Source organism: Vanellus vanellus (genome assembly GCF_965231255.1).
Source record: "Vanellus vanellus genome assembly, chromosome: 4".
In the NCBI taxonomy this organism is placed as follows: Eukaryota; Metazoa; Chordata; class Aves; order Charadriiformes; family Charadriidae; genus Vanellus; species Vanellus vanellus.
In genome coordinates, this window is record NC_138909.1 from 17,522,228 (window position 1) to 17,541,762 (window position 19,535).

At 35.0% G+C, this 19,535-nt stretch overlaps 1 protein-coding gene across 3 annotated transcripts in view; it reads right to left on the reverse strand.

Moving 5' to 3' along the window:
* The window catches only part of LRBA (LPS responsive beige-like anchor protein), a gene marked incomplete at its 5' end in the record, with an annotated part of 425,426 nt that overhangs the window by 282,856 nt on the left and 123,035 nt on the right, over positions 1 to 19,535 (reverse strand). For all 3 annotated transcript variants that reach the window (XM_082482677.1, XM_082482676.1, XM_082482675.1), the window contains one exon: positions 19,307 to 19,368. In XM_082482677.1, the coding sequence (XP_082338803.1) occupies positions 19,307 to 19,368 (62 nt within the window). The remainder of the gene's footprint in view (positions 1 to 19,306; positions 19,369 to 19,535) is intronic.

A 19,535-nucleotide genomic window follows, 5' to 3' on the forward strand; every position in this document is an offset into this window, starting at 1 on the left:
CAAAAAAATCTGCTAATGATCCAAAAATTGCATCATTAACACCCACTATGTTTCAAAAAATTTTAACACCTTTTTTACACACTATTTTTAACACACTGAAATGATGGTAACAGCAGACACACATGCACTGCACATTTCTTACATCCAACTGAACCCTGAATTACAGCAAAATTCTACAGCTCTTAAACACGTAGGCAGGTTTTGCCTGGCCCCCAGAAGAGACAGGCTGGAGAGCAACCAACCCAGACAACCTATCGCTGGGGCTTGCCTCTCGCATTTGAAAACTAAGGAGAAAACACAATTGGCTAACACAAACACAAAGATTTTTAATCCTAGACTCAATAAAATTAGTTGACAGAGCTAAAAATTAGGGTAGTAAAAGTGTGAACCTTATATTTTTGGGAAAATGTGGAGGCGTTGGATAGAATAGGCCAAATACAACTCTTGTTTAAATTCTAAAACTCTTCTAAACTAATACAAAAGAATGATTCTGCAGCAGACAGATACTTCAGTTCCAGATGCTTTTCCACATGAGCTTCCTTGATTTTTCAGTCTTTGTTGTATGAAATAATAATCCTTATGATTATATACATCAGTACTTCTATCACTGTAGTTCTTTTCAAAAACCTCATCAGCTCAAAAACAGGCAAAAAAGTGCAAAACTGCAAATAGCTCTTAAACAAATTTCAGGTTTCCAAATGTAGGAGTTTTTAATACCCAGTGTCAACAGAGTACATTTTTTGCTGCTCATTGTTGCAGAATTACCTCTCAGTCAGTAACATGAAGGTTTGATCAGGCATAAACAAACACCAGTAGAACAATGTTATTTCTTTACAACTCAAATCCTGCTTCCCTGGTGCCTTACACTACCACCACCACCCCACCCGCACCCCCCCCAAAAAAAAACCTTCCAGATTTTAAAAGCAGGGGAGAGATTATAACTCTGATCTCTCAAGGCTTGACATGTTCCAGGTCCAACATACTCTATCATTTTTAAGTTGCACCAATGTATTACAATTTTCAAGTAGTTGGAATAATAATTGGAATTTGTGATGTATTATCATGAATTATAAATGTATTTCATTTCTTTTTATGTAACTAGTTTATATGCATTAATAGTTAAGCAAAATTCTAAATGCCAGCTCAGTTCCTTTTACATATTATCACACATGGGGTTTTTTGAGGTTTGGGGTGGGTTGCTTTTTTTTTTGGTTTGTTTGGGTTTTTTTGAAGCTACATCAAGTAGCGTCGTTGGTCCTTACTTCTACCTGTAGCTTACTAATATTTCTCTCACTGCCCTTCCCCCAGTTCTCCCCTATTGCCTTCTGATGGCCACCACCACATGGGTTCAAGTAAGTCTGCAAGTTGTCTGAAATTGCTTTAAGAAGCATTTATTCCTATGAAAAAAAAAATGGTTTTAGCTGCTAATATTCTAAACAAAATAGCAGACAACTAATCCTCCTAAGAGTTTTTTTAAATCTAATATCAAGTTCTAACTATTTAGCTTAATATGATGATAACTGAAACTATTCTCTGCCAGCTTAAATGTGTGAAAACTCAAGAAAAGCAAAAATAATTTTTTCCATTTATGACACCGTCCATCTGTTGCTCTGCTCTTTAAGAGAGCTCGCTACAATACTTGCAAATCTAATTGGTGAAGATGGAAGTTGCCAAAAGTGAAAAGCAAGTGCATTTATCATGATACTTTTCAGCATTTTTCTCTACATCAGACATCATCAAAGAAGGCGTTAGTCTAAACAATTTCATAAATCACAGCTGAACACACCCTAAAGCTAATTTTAATAGCTGAAAGAAAAGACTAATGGTCATAATCTTTCATGATCCATTCAATATTTCCCCACAGTATATGTTCTCTCTCAAACAATTACACTCAGTATGCATATTGCATTATTATATCAACATCTTAGTTATCCATCTCCCAAAGGTATTAGGGAAAAAACACGTTAAAAGCCTCAAACTAGACCACTAATGCAACTAAATAACTACAAAACACATTTCAGCACTTTCCTAAGGAAGGACTGTAAGGGAAGATCAACAAAGTCAATAATTTCATACCTGTTCTAAGCTGTACTTAATTGGCCATCATTTCCTACAGCTATAAATGTTTAGTAACCGAGAGACATAATCTGCTTTTAATGCTTTTGGTCACTGTACACTCAATAGTGAAGCAGGGGAAAAGAACAAAAACAAAACCAAAAAAAACCAAACCTAGAAGCATTAGGCACTATTACAAATAGCTGCAATGAAAAACAACCATTACAAGGAGATAAATAAGAAATCACATTTTATTCAAATACTATGTCTGATGTGGAAATTTCCTAGCTCATTATTGTTTCTCTTACTTCCTTAACAGAATCTGTAAACACTTCCATAAGTACCCTAGATAAAAAGCAAGTACTATGTCCTTTCCTGAAACTCTGCTTCAAACCTCATCTGAATTATAATTCTGTATGAAATAACATATTACATTTCCTGTAGCTACAGCACAACTCTGCCATAAGCAAAATTATATCCCAGTCCTCTATAGCACCAATTTTATATCATCAACAAGTTTCATTAACATATTCTTACTGAGTGCACAAGGATCATTAAATGGAAACACTAAACAGTACTGGTCTTAAACCGCTCCCTTCAGAAACTAATAATCTCCCTCAAGGTTTATATCACGACCTACTATTATCCCATTTGAGTCAGGTTGGGTTTTTTTAATCTACTTTACAGTGTTTTTTTTAATTAATTCTAACTAATGATCAGTCATATGACGGTACCAAATGCTCTAATAAAACTCACCTAAATTACTACATTTCCTTTGTCTAGGAAATACGTTTTGGCCGAAGAGCACAACATGCATTAGACCATAACCAACAATGAGATTAGTCTAGAAAAACAATCTTTAGTAATTATATGTCCCATTTTATTTCATTTCAGCTACATACACGTGTGTAGTTATCTCAGTCTTCAAATGCATTGAAAAGTCTTTTATACTACTTGATCCTCTTATTTACTTACTTAAAAACAAGGTATGTCTCTAATCATATGGCATCATCAGATAAGAGGAGAACTTCTTTAAAAATTCTGCATCAAACTTGCATTTTCCAGTGTCAACTCTATTGATCAGTCATTTTCTTCCATTTGTTGTTGGCTCCCTGCTCATTCTGAACATCCTCGTTCAGATATACTACTTCAGGAGCATCTTATTTACCCAAATAGGCCTACCCAAAAGCCTGGTCTATGAGCGGCAGCTAGTAGGAGCCAGCTCCAAAACAAAGAAATGCAGGTGGTTCTTTACACAGTGCATTACAGATCAGTGGAACCCATCGCCAAAGGATGTTGTGGTGACTAAAAGTTCAACAGGATCAAAAGAAGACTGCAGAAGTACATGGAAGGAAAATACATTGCTATCAACTAGATACACGGAACCTACAGTGAGATCAGAAAATACCCCAAGCTGAAAATAGCTGGTAAGTGGAAGAGTATCATACACGCTTGTCCTATTTTGTTCTTCTTGAGCACCTCTCTGTGTCTGTAATTGGAAATACGACAATAAGCAAGGTGGGGCCTTTACCTAACCCTAAATAGCCATTCCTAAACTCTAATCACTCAAACAAATGCCAAGAAAATGTTGTTGATAAACCTTTTTGTTGGTTTGTAATTTGAAGTGCTTGCAGTGAAGTTGCTGCTGAGGGCAGCAAATGGATGTAACTTCCTCACCTGTACACTTCTGGGAAATAAATATAATCCCATTTCAAACAATTAACCCAAAATATATATTCTTGAAGCTATATGAAAACATTTGCAAGACCAATCCATCAACTGGTCCGATGGCTAAACAATTAAACATTGATCTTTAACAGAATATTTAAAACACGTCCACCAGATGAAAACTGCTCTATTTTTAACCGTAGCACACTGTACTACTACTTTCATTCATATGTACATATACATGCATATTCCTTAGTAAATAATTTTCCTCAGCAACTTAAAAAAAAAAATCCTTCCAACAAGGTTAACATATTCCACAATTAAGAATTGTATCTAACAGTTGAAATACACACTCATAAGCAAGCAAAAAAGGGCAAATTCTTTGCTAATCCATCCTTCCCATAAAGCTGGTGGAGTTTTAATAATTTATGTTGGTTATGAAACAAAGGAGAAGGATGACTTTGGTACTGACAACTATGAATGGAGCACTAAAGAGCAGGGTGGGAAAATGTGTTAACATATGACTAAGAGACATATTATATCCTAGAGTAAAGGTCAAATCTGCATGAAAAACTTGTTCATAGAGAGATATACTAATCTTTAAGTGCCTAAAGTAAACTATCAAGAACTTTTCAGCAGTGTTTGCACTTGGTGTCAGCACTCTCTCAGCACCACATCCACTACAGGCTTGAATGAACTCAGCAATAAAGAACATACAGTGAAAAGTAGATTATATCTCAGCTGGGTTCTTCATAATTAAAAAAAAGTTAGACTGCATGTTAAGCAGAATATCTGCAAACATAAATTACTTTTAAAGAGTTGAGGCATGCTTAAATTATTTTAATCTACAAAGCTCCATTGAAAAAAAATTAAAACCAACATGGAATTATGGGAAATCATATCTAGAAACTCTATGCAGCAATTTAAGATAAAAATTAGCATACGCAAAGTAGTGTACGAAACAAAAAATTTTGCAAGGATGTGACACACTAATATAAGAGTAACATGAAAACGCATTTTGAGACAATGTTGTTCAGTATATATACAGCCATACCGGGGTCTGAAATAAAATTAAAAACCCATAAATCAATAATGTAAGAACTATCAGAAATTGACTGAGAAAAAAAATAATTTCAATAATTATATTCATAGTCCCTTCCGCACAGAACAACATCACTGTTGCTGAATCTTGACACAGAGAAAAGAGACCTTTCAAAGATATTTACTACTTCCCCAAAAATTCAGGACATCTTATCGGGGGGAAGACTTATCAAACAGAGTTGAATTTATTGAAATTTAAACAAGGGATACTATTCCACACTAAACAGTGGCTTGTCTAGGAAAGCTTTAACGTGGCATCTATGTAACAAGTCAAGCTATCTCACCAATCAATACAGAGGTTTTGATTTCAATAAGGGTGATAAAAGTTACTCTAACCCTGGCCAGCTACAAGCTCTCAACAGATGATCATCATTAGGCCTCTATCAGGGCTCCACATACTCAGGCTGTACAAATGTGTCCTATTAGTACATGGTCTGTCTGTTTGGCAACTCCACTCTTAAGACAAATGGCAGCTGCTGCCCTTCAAGGTCTGAAGTCAAGTCCTCAGGGAATCTAAAAGTCCAACTGGAAAAATCAAGGCCTGTTCATTAGAGACTGCTCCAGGGGAAACTTGCAAGGCTGACATTAGAACTATATAAAAGAGCTAATTATTTTTGTAAGACTTTCAAACTATCAAACACACTCAGTTACAATAAAAAGTATTTACTGCTTGCATTCCATTAAAAAGACATTGCTTTTTGTCAAAAAATCGGCTAGTGGCAGTACACAATCAAAGTCTTTGTATTAAAATTTTTAATGAGTCTTCTAGGAGAAAGTTGTGTAAAAATTAACTAGATAAGATAGCTTCTCAAGTGGAGGGATAAAATCAAGCATGTTGTGGGAAAATATTCCAAACACACTCATATCAAACTAACTAATGAACTATAAAGGTGGGCTGAGATTGGGTGCGTGTATCTGACTATCTGCCCCTGAAAAAGACAAGAAATTCAAGAAACAAACATGTTCAGTGTTGCAAAGCTGACTAAAAAGAGCACATAACATTCTTGCTCCAAATCTATGCTGTTAATGAACAGCTGCAAATGCTGCAGTACACTCATGTATTGATAAACGAGTCAAAAAGGCACATGGCCCAGTTGCTATCAAACACCAAGACCGAGCAGAAAAAAAAAAAAAAAACAAAACCAAACAAAAACAAACCCAAAAAAAGTGTTTCAGTATTTTTCCTCTGATAAAACACAGAAACAAAGACTGTAATAACAATAGCTACTTTCATAAAATATACTCTGGGAAAGAGTTAGAACATTCTTTTTTTATTCATAACCACAACATTGTTTACTATTTTAACTACAAAACAGAATCAAAGTTTCTTATACTGAAATACTTTTCCAGCTGCACAGCATGACATCACTGTATTGAATTCTAATGGTATAACAGATCACTGCTATAGAGTATTTATTACAAATCTTTTAAAAGTGCTATATGAAATTCATTAGTGTTCCTTAATCAATTCTTGGATCAACATACACATTAGCTTCCGACAGCCTAATTCAAAAAAGCAATTACAACCCAAGTCCTTATGTAAAAGGACGACAGAAAGAAGCTATGTTAAACCAGTTTAAAAGAATGAAAATGTAAAGAAAACAGATTAGGAATGATTTATATCAATGCCTAGTGCTGAAGTTAATTACAACTAACCCAATAAAATAGTGCCTTTATTATTGTACAGCAAGTAATAACCTTAGACGCAGAAAACAGAACTCTCTGCTGACTTTTGCATGCTCAATTCCACAGCACACTACATTAAGAATTAAAGAAGCAGTAAATAAGCCATACAGAAACAGCAGTTTTTTAACTAAAAGCAGAAGACTCCCCTGCTGTTTAACCATTTGAGATAGTCCATGTAAACAGAGCTTCCTATAAACTGGTATTATGTTGTCAGTAGTAAATGCCTAAAACTACCTTATAATGAGAGTTTAATTTCAATACTTAAACGTTTAAGTTCAAGTCACAATATGTTTTTATAGATTCTGAAAGTAAATTATACAAATATAGAGCTGGAGTAGTTTGCATACTTAAGTACTATGTTGTTCAGTAAAATACTAAATAAAAAAAACTGTCAGCTTGTTAGACAATGCCGTTTATGCTATGAGATTACTCTCAAAGTGACTTCTCTACAAATTATGCAAATCTATCCTAAAAGATAAAGTATTATGAAAGATACACTACATAAAACGTTACAGCACATACAATCTTTAACAATTACATACAGCCACAAAATCTCAACACAGGTGTCAGTTGTCATAATTTATGGTGATACCAAATATTCTTAAAATAGGATTTTAGTAATAATAATAAAAAAAAACTTAAATCCCTTAATCTGAAAGGTTTTATAAAATTATGAAAATATCACTGACTGCAATCAGAAAGCTCATAAAATTATGAAAAATCACTGTCTACATAAGTAAAATGCTATCAGTAATAACTATCACAGCATAAAAGCTGCATATTATTAAAACTCACAAATTTCATTTTTGTATCTAGTTTCAAAAAAGTATGAACATGTATATGAAAACATTTATTACGTGCTTTTTTACAGTGATCTAACTCATGACTTAATGAATAAAATTTTGCCCCTAGAACCAATGTCACATTAAGACGAAACAAGCAAGTCTGTTAAACTCCAGTTCCTTTGTGGTCCCAGTACAGCTACAAACCGTAGAATGGGGAAAAACCGAATGAGTGGTTTGCTGATTTCAGGTCCACAGTTTCTGATGGAGGAAACAATTTGCCTGGGCAGTCTCTCCCTTTCTTTCTCCCACTAGTGGGCTGTTGCCATGACTCCTCATGAAACGAAATTAGGGGTCAGGTTTGAGTTCATCTAGCAGCAAACCTTTTCCACCACAGTTTCCTCGTCAGGTTCTTTAACCATCAGCTATTTTCAATGCTGAGATGAAAGACAGCAGCTTCAGGAAGAACAGGAACAGAAGTCTTAAACATTAATTGAGATATCAAAGTACCAAGCAGTTCTGTAAATATGCAGCAATGAGAAGCAAGAAACTATAAGTCAAAGGAGATAAGTCAGAAAAACAGAAGTGAGGAAAAGGGAAAACATAAGATGAACAAAGGGAAGAGATCCAAACAATCAAGCTGCAGTGCCAGCATCATTTTATGGAGAAAGGAAAATAAATCAAGGAACAGCAGGAGTATAAGGCAACGGCCTCTTGGTTTCAGTGCTTTTTTGTTTAACTGTGATTTTAATTTGAGCTTTTATAAAACCACTGCATGGAAAAAATTGTCTTCCAAGGTAGACTACCAATTATAAGGACAAGAAAAATCACAGCATGCTTGTTGCAGCACAGTTGTACTGTAGTGATGGACTGATCCCACCGACAGCAACATTCACCATCACCACCACCAAACAGCAACAACCGTCCTGCTGAATATCTGATAAGCTTTATCTAAATAAAATTAACTAATAAAAAACTCAACAATATACATGGTGAATACTATTTTGGAACTAAAAGCCCCTTTATATTACCCTTTTCCCCAAATGTAGCTTAGTTTCAATTTAAACTCTCATAACAAATGCACACACAATGAACAAGATTCCTGCTACCATTGTACCTTTGAGGGAGTGAAACCAAAGTATGTAAACCAATTCCAGCTCTTCACTCAAAAGACAGGATGTCCAAACCTGTCCCTTACCAGTCCCTTGGGTAATTCTATCCTAATGTAGATCTTTTAAGAAAAGAATTAGGGAAAAGGAAGTTAAATTAAATTTTAAAAAAAAAGGTAGAAAAACTAACATGTCTTTTTCATTAGAGTCTACTTGCACAGTACATTCCCTTCCTCATCCTGCATCTGTTGTCTTCATTTAGGCTAAAATATTCTGGGTATCCATTATTCCACTGCTCCATGACACCCAGCAACACAGACAGAAGTCTCATCTGCCCCCATATGTTGCTACAATAAACATGATAAATAATAATTTTCTACTCCTTTTGCTGCAAATCCTCCCCTGCACTCACCAAGCAAATTTTCCAAAATGAAAAACATAACCATTGCTGTTTCAGTTAGAAATAGAAATAAATGTCTTCGTAAATATTCAGAGGGTACTGGCAAATGCAGCTGATTCTTCTGAATCAATTTCGACTCAGAACTAGGATCTAAAGCCTAACAGGCATGCACCTCAATATCACATTGATTGCTGCATAACCTGGATTACGAGTTTATTCACTTAAACAAGTTATATTAAAATATTTATTGAAAGATTAGTGCATTATCAACGTCTTTGATGAGACAAATGTTTTCCCAGTTGCAGAGATACCTAAAAAGGCACAGACGAGCATAAATAAGACTGAAGGTTAAACAATGAACTGAACAGTACCACTATGCAAAGCTCCTCCTGCCAGAACCCTGAGTGAACAGCACTGCTCCCCAAATCACGAGCTTCTTGAGCAGTTTTGCTTGGAAACAGAGACACATTATTTGGTTTATTAACACGAACAAAAATGTTCACATATTGGTAATTAGTATGAAGTCAGCGACAAGCGTTGCCGCTCACTGAACTTTCCATAATCTCATACCCCTCCCCTCCACTAAACCTCCTTCCATAGTCTCAAATTAAACAGACTAGCTGTAAAACAGCGGGGTGTCAAATTAAAGCACACTTTATTTTCAGAGGTCTCCACACTTCGCGGCTGACTTCCTGTCAGGAAGAGTTCCATTTCAGTGCAGAGCCCCATCAGCAGGGAGCTCACAGAATTAAGTGCCAGTTGATATTACTTTGTTTTGCATTTACCACCCATGAGAATATTGTTCAAAGATCTAGTTATAAAGTCAGCATGGTATCATCCTTCTGACTAGACTGCCAAGCCACAGGGTGTGCTCTCACTGCACAAAACTCACCTTAAATGGTGATGTTTTTTTAAGTCCTAGTGTGCTGGTGAAGCAACAGGATGCCTTTTTTCTTCAGAAAAGTCTTGCTTCTGTAGCTAAATTATGTTCCCTTAGTTTTGAACATCTGCAGCAGTGTACATTCATGGAAATTAAGCTGTCCTGTTCACCTACCACACCCCCAAGATTCACATTTACATTAGACAATCCACTCTCCTCCCTAAACATAAAAAAATATATATTAATCATACAAATTCTCAGCAACATAGTTTTAAAGGCTAATATTTTTAGCTGTAGGGGACATGTTTTCCATTAAACTCACACCAACCTCATGTTCTGGACTCCTGACCAAATTCAAGTAATTTTCATAAGAGAATTTTTCTGAGTAAGAGCCTATAATACCTGAAAAGCCTACAGAACAACCACTACAGATTGTAAAGAAAAAAATAAAATAAAAAAATAAATAAATAAAAATCTCATTTTCCCTCCAGAAATTTACTGTGGTCAACAATTATGTTTTAGTAAGATGACCTTAGGAAAGTTCATCTCTCTCCACTCCACTGCGGAAAACTATTTCTAAGAACAGTCCCATGTTTTTTAACCCTATCTTTTCTCCATTCCTCTATCCAAAGTCTGCAAGTCACATTGACTTCTCTAAGAAACAATGCTTTACATCAGTCCACACCAAAATATCATGGCTTTACTACACCTATCCACTTGTACCTCTCTCCACACCTTCTTAGGCTAATATATAGCACCCACCCCAATTTCTTTACATAGAAATGTATTTTTTGTTCAAAACCACAAAGCTCACAATCACTGTCCAGAAAACAGCTGTGTAGTATAAACCAAAAAACACTGGTTCTTTCACACCACTTTTTCTCAGTTTGCAGCTGCAGCTAATATAGCTTGCTTTTCTTGAACGCTTCAAAAATACTGCGGCTGCAAACTGGAGAGGGCATTTTCCAGTCGGCCAAACGAAGGCCTAGATAAAACAAGTTTTAGTTAGGAAGCCATTTCTATCACTTTGATGATTATTTATATCTAATAGGCAGAAACATCAATCCCATTTAATAAAAGTATAACATATCAGATATTCTTCTGTTTTTCTCATACTAAAACGTAGAACATCATAGTTTTTGCTTATCTTAAAATTCCACATCATGCATTTCATCTCCAAACTGGGGAGCGAGCAAACCTTTAAAATACCCTCCTAGACTAGAAATTATGGAAAGACATAAGGAGATGAAGCCTATGTACTAGCTCACGCATTTTAACTACTGTGACCACTACCTGTCAGGATATAACTATAAAGTGCTTATTACATCATTATGTCAAGAAAAGGTCACTTATTATTCATGCAGTATTGGCAAATCATTCCCAATACATTCCAACCTATTTCCACACTTAAGGCAAAGTTATAAACTTCTTTGATTTCTACTACTAAGCCAACTGTCAATACACATCCACTTCACAGATGCATCCAAAAAACAATATTCTACCAGATATTTATTTTTTAATTTAGGCAGTGATGGACACAGTTGTTTTAAACTCCCTATCTGTAGGCCATACTAATAGTAAACAACGCACATTATTCCTGAAGCCAACAACTACACCTAAGAGAACACAGAGTTCAGACATTATCTTAAGCGTAGCAAACTAAAGCGGGATCTGAGAAGAGTGAACATTAGTGATTATTATGAAGAATAATACGAGTTTGAAAGAAACTCCTATTTAAAGATGTTGGAGGGCTCTCCAAGCAATTCCACGGAATTCAACAGCCTAAATATTGCAAGCAATTATAGAGAATTAAACTTTCAAACAATTTAGAATGCAACAGGAAATCAAAGTAGGAGCGAAGTTCCAACAGGCAAATTTTACATTATCCTGGAGTTTCACACTGACTGCATTACAATAATCTAGTTCTGCTTAAGTCAAAGGAAAAAAAATATAGGCAGCTTATTTAAAATGTAATTTCAACATACTCCAGTTCAAAGGAAAGGTTTTCCCAGCTGTTTCCATTTATTTCAATCTTATCAGAATTGCACTTCAGTTATCTACCAAACCGATCTCTGGTTTCAAACACTTAGAATGTATAACATAGTTCAATGAAGCAAGCAGCAAAATATCCATAGCACAAGTAATCCATTTGTAATTATTCCAAGTACTCTGCTCAGTGACATAGACCAAGCATGCAAGTTGTCAATATACATTTTCAGCACCCAAAGTGAGATCCTCAGAGATGGAGGAAAACTCCCACTTGGGAAGGAAAGAAGCTACACTATGCATAAAAAACCCCAGATATATGAAGTGTAACAGAGAATCTAAGTGATCTAGACAACAGATTAGATAATTTAACCTTCTGTTTTGTTAGAAAGAAACTTACTGACAAGACAGTAGCCAAAAATCCAGGCACCAAAGGACTGCATTTAAGAAGTCCAGGTTCCACACAGTGCCCTCCCACATCTTCCAGGCTTTTCACTCAATTTCTCCAGAGTTAATCCTACTGACCACTAGCCAAACAGCTCACTGTGTTGGTATCAAGTGCGTTGCAATGCAGGAGAAAGCAGAAGCCCTGAACTTTATCCCCAAGACCTTACAGAAAAGAACTGATGTCTTCGTATATCACAACCAACAGAAGAAACTGCAACTGAGGACAACACAGATGAATCACAATGGTGCTTTTACAGATTGAGAGCGCTCAATTTCTTTCAAAACTGGACTCTTCCACATGCCTGGTAAATGCCCTTAAGCTTCTGGACTACTAGCTACTTTGGAAGGATATGTTGAAATTTTTCCTCTGACAGATTATTCTACTTAGTGACAATAACATCTATTACCTGAAACATTACTTGAAACTTAAGTCTCTTCTATCCCAAGAAAGCACTTTGATAACATGGCCCCAGCTACTGTGGGAACTACCCCTCCCCCCTCTCTGGCTTTGACCAGTCTCTATCCTGCAAAACTAAGTCATTGTAAATGAAAATATACATTGCAGAAGGAAAAGAATAACAAGAGTTTTTGAAAAGGAAATCATTTATAATGTAAAATTGCTTCACTGAAAATATCCTTAAGTAGCACTGTACGTAAGGCTCAGACATTTCCCAACTACTTTCCATCTAACAGCATCTTAAAGAATAGGATAAAAATCTTCCATTTTGCATACCAGCTACAAGGACTGTGTGATATTTGTTACAAAATTACACTAGGAATGTTCCTACTACTGCCTGCACAACAATTAACAACATGATTGGCAATCCCATGTTTTCAATTTTTAAGATTTACACAGTTTTACTAACATGCCTAGCTCCACTTGGCATTAAGCAGACCTGAGGTAGCTTCAGAATCCAAATAATCCGTAGCAGAGTTAAGATGATCCTGAATACTTTCAGTTCCTTCCACAGCCACCCCAACTCTACAAAAACCTAGGCTGGCAGATATTTTTCCAATCTTCAAATTCTTCAAAAGAGCACAAGCAAAAAAAAAAATTAAAAAAAAAAAAAAAAAGGTATCCTATGAAGTCTCTGGCACGCCCGCAGGTAAAATATTTTTCTGTGCATCTCAATAAACTAGAAACACTAAATACTTCATAACATTGCAAAGAAAGTTACCAACACAAGGCAAACGCCTATGGGCATGATTCATGCAATGTCTTCCCCTGAATTTAACAATTTAGACTTTGCAAAGCCCTTTTTTCTATTTTTATTTATTAAGATCTAAATAATTCTCGTTTGCCTAACAGTTATGTTTCTAACCATTTTATGACAAAAGCAGTCTACTACTGATGTCTTTGGGTTTGCGGTTTTTTTTTCACTCAAATACAGCTACATTTATCTTTGGTAAAAGCAAAGACCCTATTGGCAGAAGTTGACACTGTATGAAAAGAAAACCTTCCAACTCCTGATATCTTCTAAATGGTTTTTAAAAGGAAATTAGAACATGCATTAAAATTGATAGAAAGTAATTTGGCAGCTTACAAAATCCCTACAAAATCTACCTTCTGTACTGAAACATATACATTCTTATATCATGGATCTAAAGGATTATTAGATTGTTTAAAATTTGTTTTCAGTTGTTAGAACACAAAGGGATTAGATGGAAAAATATTATCTTGATTAAAATGTAATAATCTAAAACTTGGGGCACATAAAAAGTATTCAAACAGCATTTAGTCTCTTCATATTTAAACCAGGATATTGTTAAGAGTTTTGGTGCTTCTGTTGAGTTCAGCTGCCATGGTGTGATAGTGACACAGCTCTTTAGATAACCGATACCTGATTCAATTAAAACTTCATAGTGATCACCATAGTTATCCATCACATCAAATTGCACTTAAAAGTAAATTAGGAACCAGTGGAAATCACAGAGCATCAGTATAATGTGTTCTCTCAGCAAGTAACAAACACTGAAAACCAGCCATCTTCTACAACAACTAAAATCTCCAAGTAATTCAAGGGCTTACCATATTTCAGAACACGCTGCAGAAATCTATTCCTGAGGTAATTAATTTGGATCACTGATACAAAGCTTTTTTCTGAGCAGAGGATACCCAGAAAAGCCTGAAGATCCTATTGCAGTTTACAAACATTTAAGTACTAGGGTGGAAGAGGGGTGCATGTGTGCAAAATCTTAACTACCATCCTATTGCTATTCCTTAGGGGAAATATGCTATCATATTGTTTGTACAGGTGCATAGCTGCATGGCACATGTTGATATTGTTTAAATAATTAAATTCCTTATCAGAGTAAAAGATACGATGCAACTAAGATACTGCCCATGCAAAAGATGAATATTGACTTCTTTATGAGCAACAGAATCCGCTAGCAAAGTGATTTAGTAGCATATGAAAGAAAGACCACGCTAAAGAATGATCACACTAAAGAATGATAACACTAAAGAAAAACCTTTTGCAAACATTTCACCATTTAACTACTGATAATTGGTTCTGTCAGTTGAGTTACACAAGAAAAAAGAGAGCTGAAGACCTCTAAGTTTGTCGACACAGACAGCAAGACCAACTTTCACAGTGTAATATTTTCTGCTTTAATAGTACTAATCAGCCTCTGCTGTATTTTTAACATGCACATGCACGTGGATCATGCTTTTCTCTCCAAGAAAGAACTCCAAAAACTATCAGCATGGAGCATGACATATTCAACCATAATCATATTTCATTGGGCCATATGAGCGGATGCTATCAAGACACACAGAAACAATCTGGAGTATCAGAGTTTATGCTTTTCTCTTCCATCTCCCCACGAAAGATATACTTTATCAAGGTCCAATATAAATCTAATAGCTACAGCTATGTAGTTATATTGCAATATATCATATTAATATTTCTAGAAGATAAAATACCTAGAGATTAAATGTATTAAAACATTAGTCTCGGTTTTATATATGCCATCAGCTATCAAGAATGTGCCCTTAATCCCTTGAAACAACAGGGGGCAGAGGAAGGAGGAACCCAGAAGCTTTTATACCTTGAATCAGCAAGCAGGGTGTATGTACGGGTAGTGGTGGTAGAGGGGGCCATAAAAGTTGCTGCAGTATTCATTAATTTTTAGTTGCAAACTTTTAAAAAGGTTGGGTGGCACTCCACCAATTTTCTAAAATTATACTAGAGCTGAACAATATTTGAGTCAGTTAGTATAAGTTTATTTTATGGTCTAGAAAATTTAGATTCAGTGGAGAAAAGCTCTTAAGTCAAAGATGGATCTGACAAGAATCACCTAATTAGTTCTCTTACACATATTCCACTGACAATTCAGTTTATTTACTACTGAAAGAAGCATTTTTCAAGTGCTGCAAATTCTGTAAATTCAAAGGCATGAAGGAAAACTATAGAACCTATTCCACCTATTTTTATACCTTTTCACCTTGGAATTACAATAATAGGACAAATGCTTCAGGTATGTGAGCAACGGATAAATGTTTTTAATACCTTCACGAGAGAGTAGGGAAGATCACAGTTTTACTTACTTAGTTGTGGATTTCAAGAAAACATCTGACAAATGAAAGGAAGCACAGTAGCATATTTGCTTTATGGATAAACATATACTCAGTTCACACACGCCCCTTTGCGTTTTAGGCACAGAGCGAGAGTCCTTGAAAATGAATAAAAATGATGAAATAAAAATGATGAAAATGCTTTATTCAGGGGTGATATCACTGTTTCTCCACGCAGAAGCCTTGTCTCACAATAGCATACAAGGGCCCTTAACATTCTGACGTCACTCGTTTAAAAGGGATAATAGACACAGGACTTCTCTCTTTTGGCTGGTTTAATTACCCCGACAGGATGCCAGGCCAGACTAGATGGTGCTTCTAGGTTCACTGTACTGTATGCATTTCTGATAAATGGGAAAAGAATAGATGACCTGGCAGAAGGCTCAGACAATAACATGTGATTTACAGGACATGAATGCAGCTACTATAAGATTTATCTGACAGCCCTCTCCGATAGTGGACTGTTGAGTATCCAATGGAATGATTTCTAGTCTGGAAAGTCTGCTACTGAGTAGCCATACACATTATTTATTTATTAGATGTTTTGGGTTGAAACCATTTTTAAATGATGCACTTCACAATGCTCAGCCATAAATTTAGTTTTAAACCCTGGAAGGGAGGTAGTGTTATTGGAATGTGTGTCAGACTGAATTAGGATGAGCAACACAACGCTTTTATAAAGCGGCCTTGAATGCAACGTCGATTCTTTCAAAAATGATATTAATGTCAAATAAGCAGAAACACTTTGCAGTAATATTAAATGAAGGATTTCTTTATGTTTTGATAGATTTATATAAATGTAAGTATACACACAGAGACACGTCTCAAAATGTAGCATGTCTATCAAAAAACACAATTCTTTCTGTCTTAGAAAAAGCCTTTTGTTTGTATCTCAAACCACCTGTTTCTCTTTTTACCTTGTGTTAAACATAAAACAATCCATCAACATATAAACACAAAACTTAAACACAAAAGCAATGGTCTTTCTCCATATGGCTAAATATATGAACTTTAAACAAGAGAAGAAATTAACAAGGTGTCACAAATAGTATCACAGAATAGTATCTCCTGAATTTTTTTTTACATCGCTTTGCCTTGGAAAGAGCTTTATTTTCACAATTTTATGGAAAAATTACTTGTGAGATACTATTATTCCATTTTGCACTTCTGAGAAAGAAAAAACACATTCCAGCCACAAATCTAAATAAACATCAGAAAAATTTCAATGTTTCAGAAAAACAATCCAAGTGCTTACATTACATACACAATGTTTCAAACACATTTTCAGAGAGAGGTTAGCATAAAAAACACCAAAGATATTAATCAGAGTAATCTTTCAATTTCATAAAATGATGGCTGACAAATTTGTGAAGTTTTAAATCAAATTTGCAGATACTTACTTTGTAACTATGCCACGTTATTTATGTGATTAAAAACTAGTTTTTGACCTGATCTTTTGATCTTTGGCACTTCATCCTCTCCATCTCCTCTTAAAAATTAATTAAAATTTTAGCAAAAGCCTAGCACTTCTCTTCCCACCCTATCTTGGGCCGAAAAAAAAAAGAAAAAAGAAAAAAAAAAAAAAAAATCAATCAAGCTCAACCCCATCTCCTCCCAGTATCTGTAAAATGTCGGCTTGAAATTCAATTTCATATCTCTCAAGCTTTCATGTAGCAAAAGACAGTTCACTTCTTAACAAAATAAATCACTTCTGTGATTGCCATGCTGACCTCTTTGAATTAGGAAAATTCAAAGTGAAAAATGTAATTATCACCCCAGAACAATCTGTATACATCTGGAGCTAATTTTAGATTCATTTCTCACATCATTTTTCATATTCTGCCAAAAATTACAGCTGCTATGTAACTTTAAAAAGACTTTGTGACTTTATTGGTTTATTTCTACTATTTCACAAAGAACAACCTCAGTCTCTGCAACTAGCACTGCTAAGCAATCACGATATCCTCAATTTGATTAGATTAGCATTAAGTGGCATTGTGACACACATGACAAATAGATGCATTAGAGCACGTCATTTATTCCTTATCCCTTCCACTTCCCAAAACCAAAACAAGTGACGTACAGTACAGAGTACAACATGATTTTAAAAAAGATTAGATTACCCTACCAAAAAAGAAGGAAAGGTCAACCACTAATTATTGATACAGGCATCATGGATACCAAAACCTAATTTTTTAAATCGTAATACCAAGCTGTCAGGCACATATTTAATACTCAGATTACTTTTACTCTAACACATTAATGAATGAACAGTAAAACTTGTATATGGATTTTTTGGTAGCAAGGATTCTTTTCTAATTTAAATCAGCAGCAAATTCATATTCTAGAAGTCGTGAACAATGTCCGCTTCCAGTATTGCCACATGTAAAATAACCATCTCTAAATTCCTAAAGTTCCATAAGGACTATTAAATTCCTTTCAGAGTAAAAATATATTCTATTTCCTGAGGAAGATGGAAAACTAGATGAGCAAAGTTCTAGATATGTTCATTAATAATAAGGTCACTAGAAAACATAACTACTCTTCACTAGTTCATTGTAAAATCTATTAGGTGTAATCTCCAGAAGTAATTGTTCTTATTGCGTTTTATTGACAATGCAGACTATTGATTTTTCACACCTTCTATGATTCTTTCATTTGTATTCATGAAATGTCTATCAGCACACTCTAAATAAATTTGGCAATATAGGCACTAAAACGAATAAATCGATGTGGAGAAACATTAATTTTGCATTATCCTTATTCGTCAGGCAAGCAAACCATAAGGGTTGTAAATGAAGGTCAAAGGTTTTGAAATGGGTCAGAACCCTTGACCTCTAGACCAATACCATTCCCATTAAAAAAGGCTATTTTAAAGTTTTAAGTAGGGGAATTTACTACCAGAAAGGTATCATTTTTAAGGCACCAAAAGAAAAGCTCAATAAAAACAGTCTTCCATTTAATTACAAAAAGGAGAGCAAGAAACCCCAAAAGAAAATCTAATTAATATAGAATATACAATTTTAAGAAAGATCCTTAAGCTCTGGCTCTTTTCTAACCACAGGAACAGGCAATTCTCAAGTTCTTACACATTAAAAATCACTTTGCTTTTAGGAATGTAGAATGCCCCAAACCGCTGACAACTAGGGTTGCTTTCTTAAATTTTTCTCAAATTCTTCGTACGTGTCAAATCAATTAAGAATGACAGGGTTTCAAAAGTATTTATCACTCATTTCATAACCTCTACACAAAAGGAAAAATTCTGTTCATCCCAGAGGATTCAGCATGCCAAGATGCAGAAATCAATCTGTTTCTATAACCTTAATATTTTATTGATCCTATTTTATCTTACAAAAATGACAGCACAGAATTACTTAGGCACACCACCATCAAGGTTATGTAAATGCTCAGCAGTAAGGTAACATAAAACCCTTAGTATCTTCTCTCTCCAACTGAATAGACAATTACTGTGAATTCTTTTTTTAACTCAAAAGGCCTTGCACATAATCTTTTTACCTATTACACATAACATTAAATTTAAAGTAAAATTTTAACTGTAATTTCTGTCGTGCTCAAAGACAGCAATTTCAGACAGCATTGTTACTTAAACCTCACCTGAGAGCAAAGAAGCATCACCAGCTCCACAACTGAACTGCTAGATTTCATGCACACAAGACCTAGAAAAGGAAAAGACGGTATACATAAACACATCCTTACATGGCACCAGCTGTTAACACAAAATATTTAAGTGCAATAGATTGGAAGCATTTTGACAAAAGAAAGCTGAAATTCACATACCACTTCCAGTTCAATTTTGTACTTTATCAGCACAAAATAAAAGTAC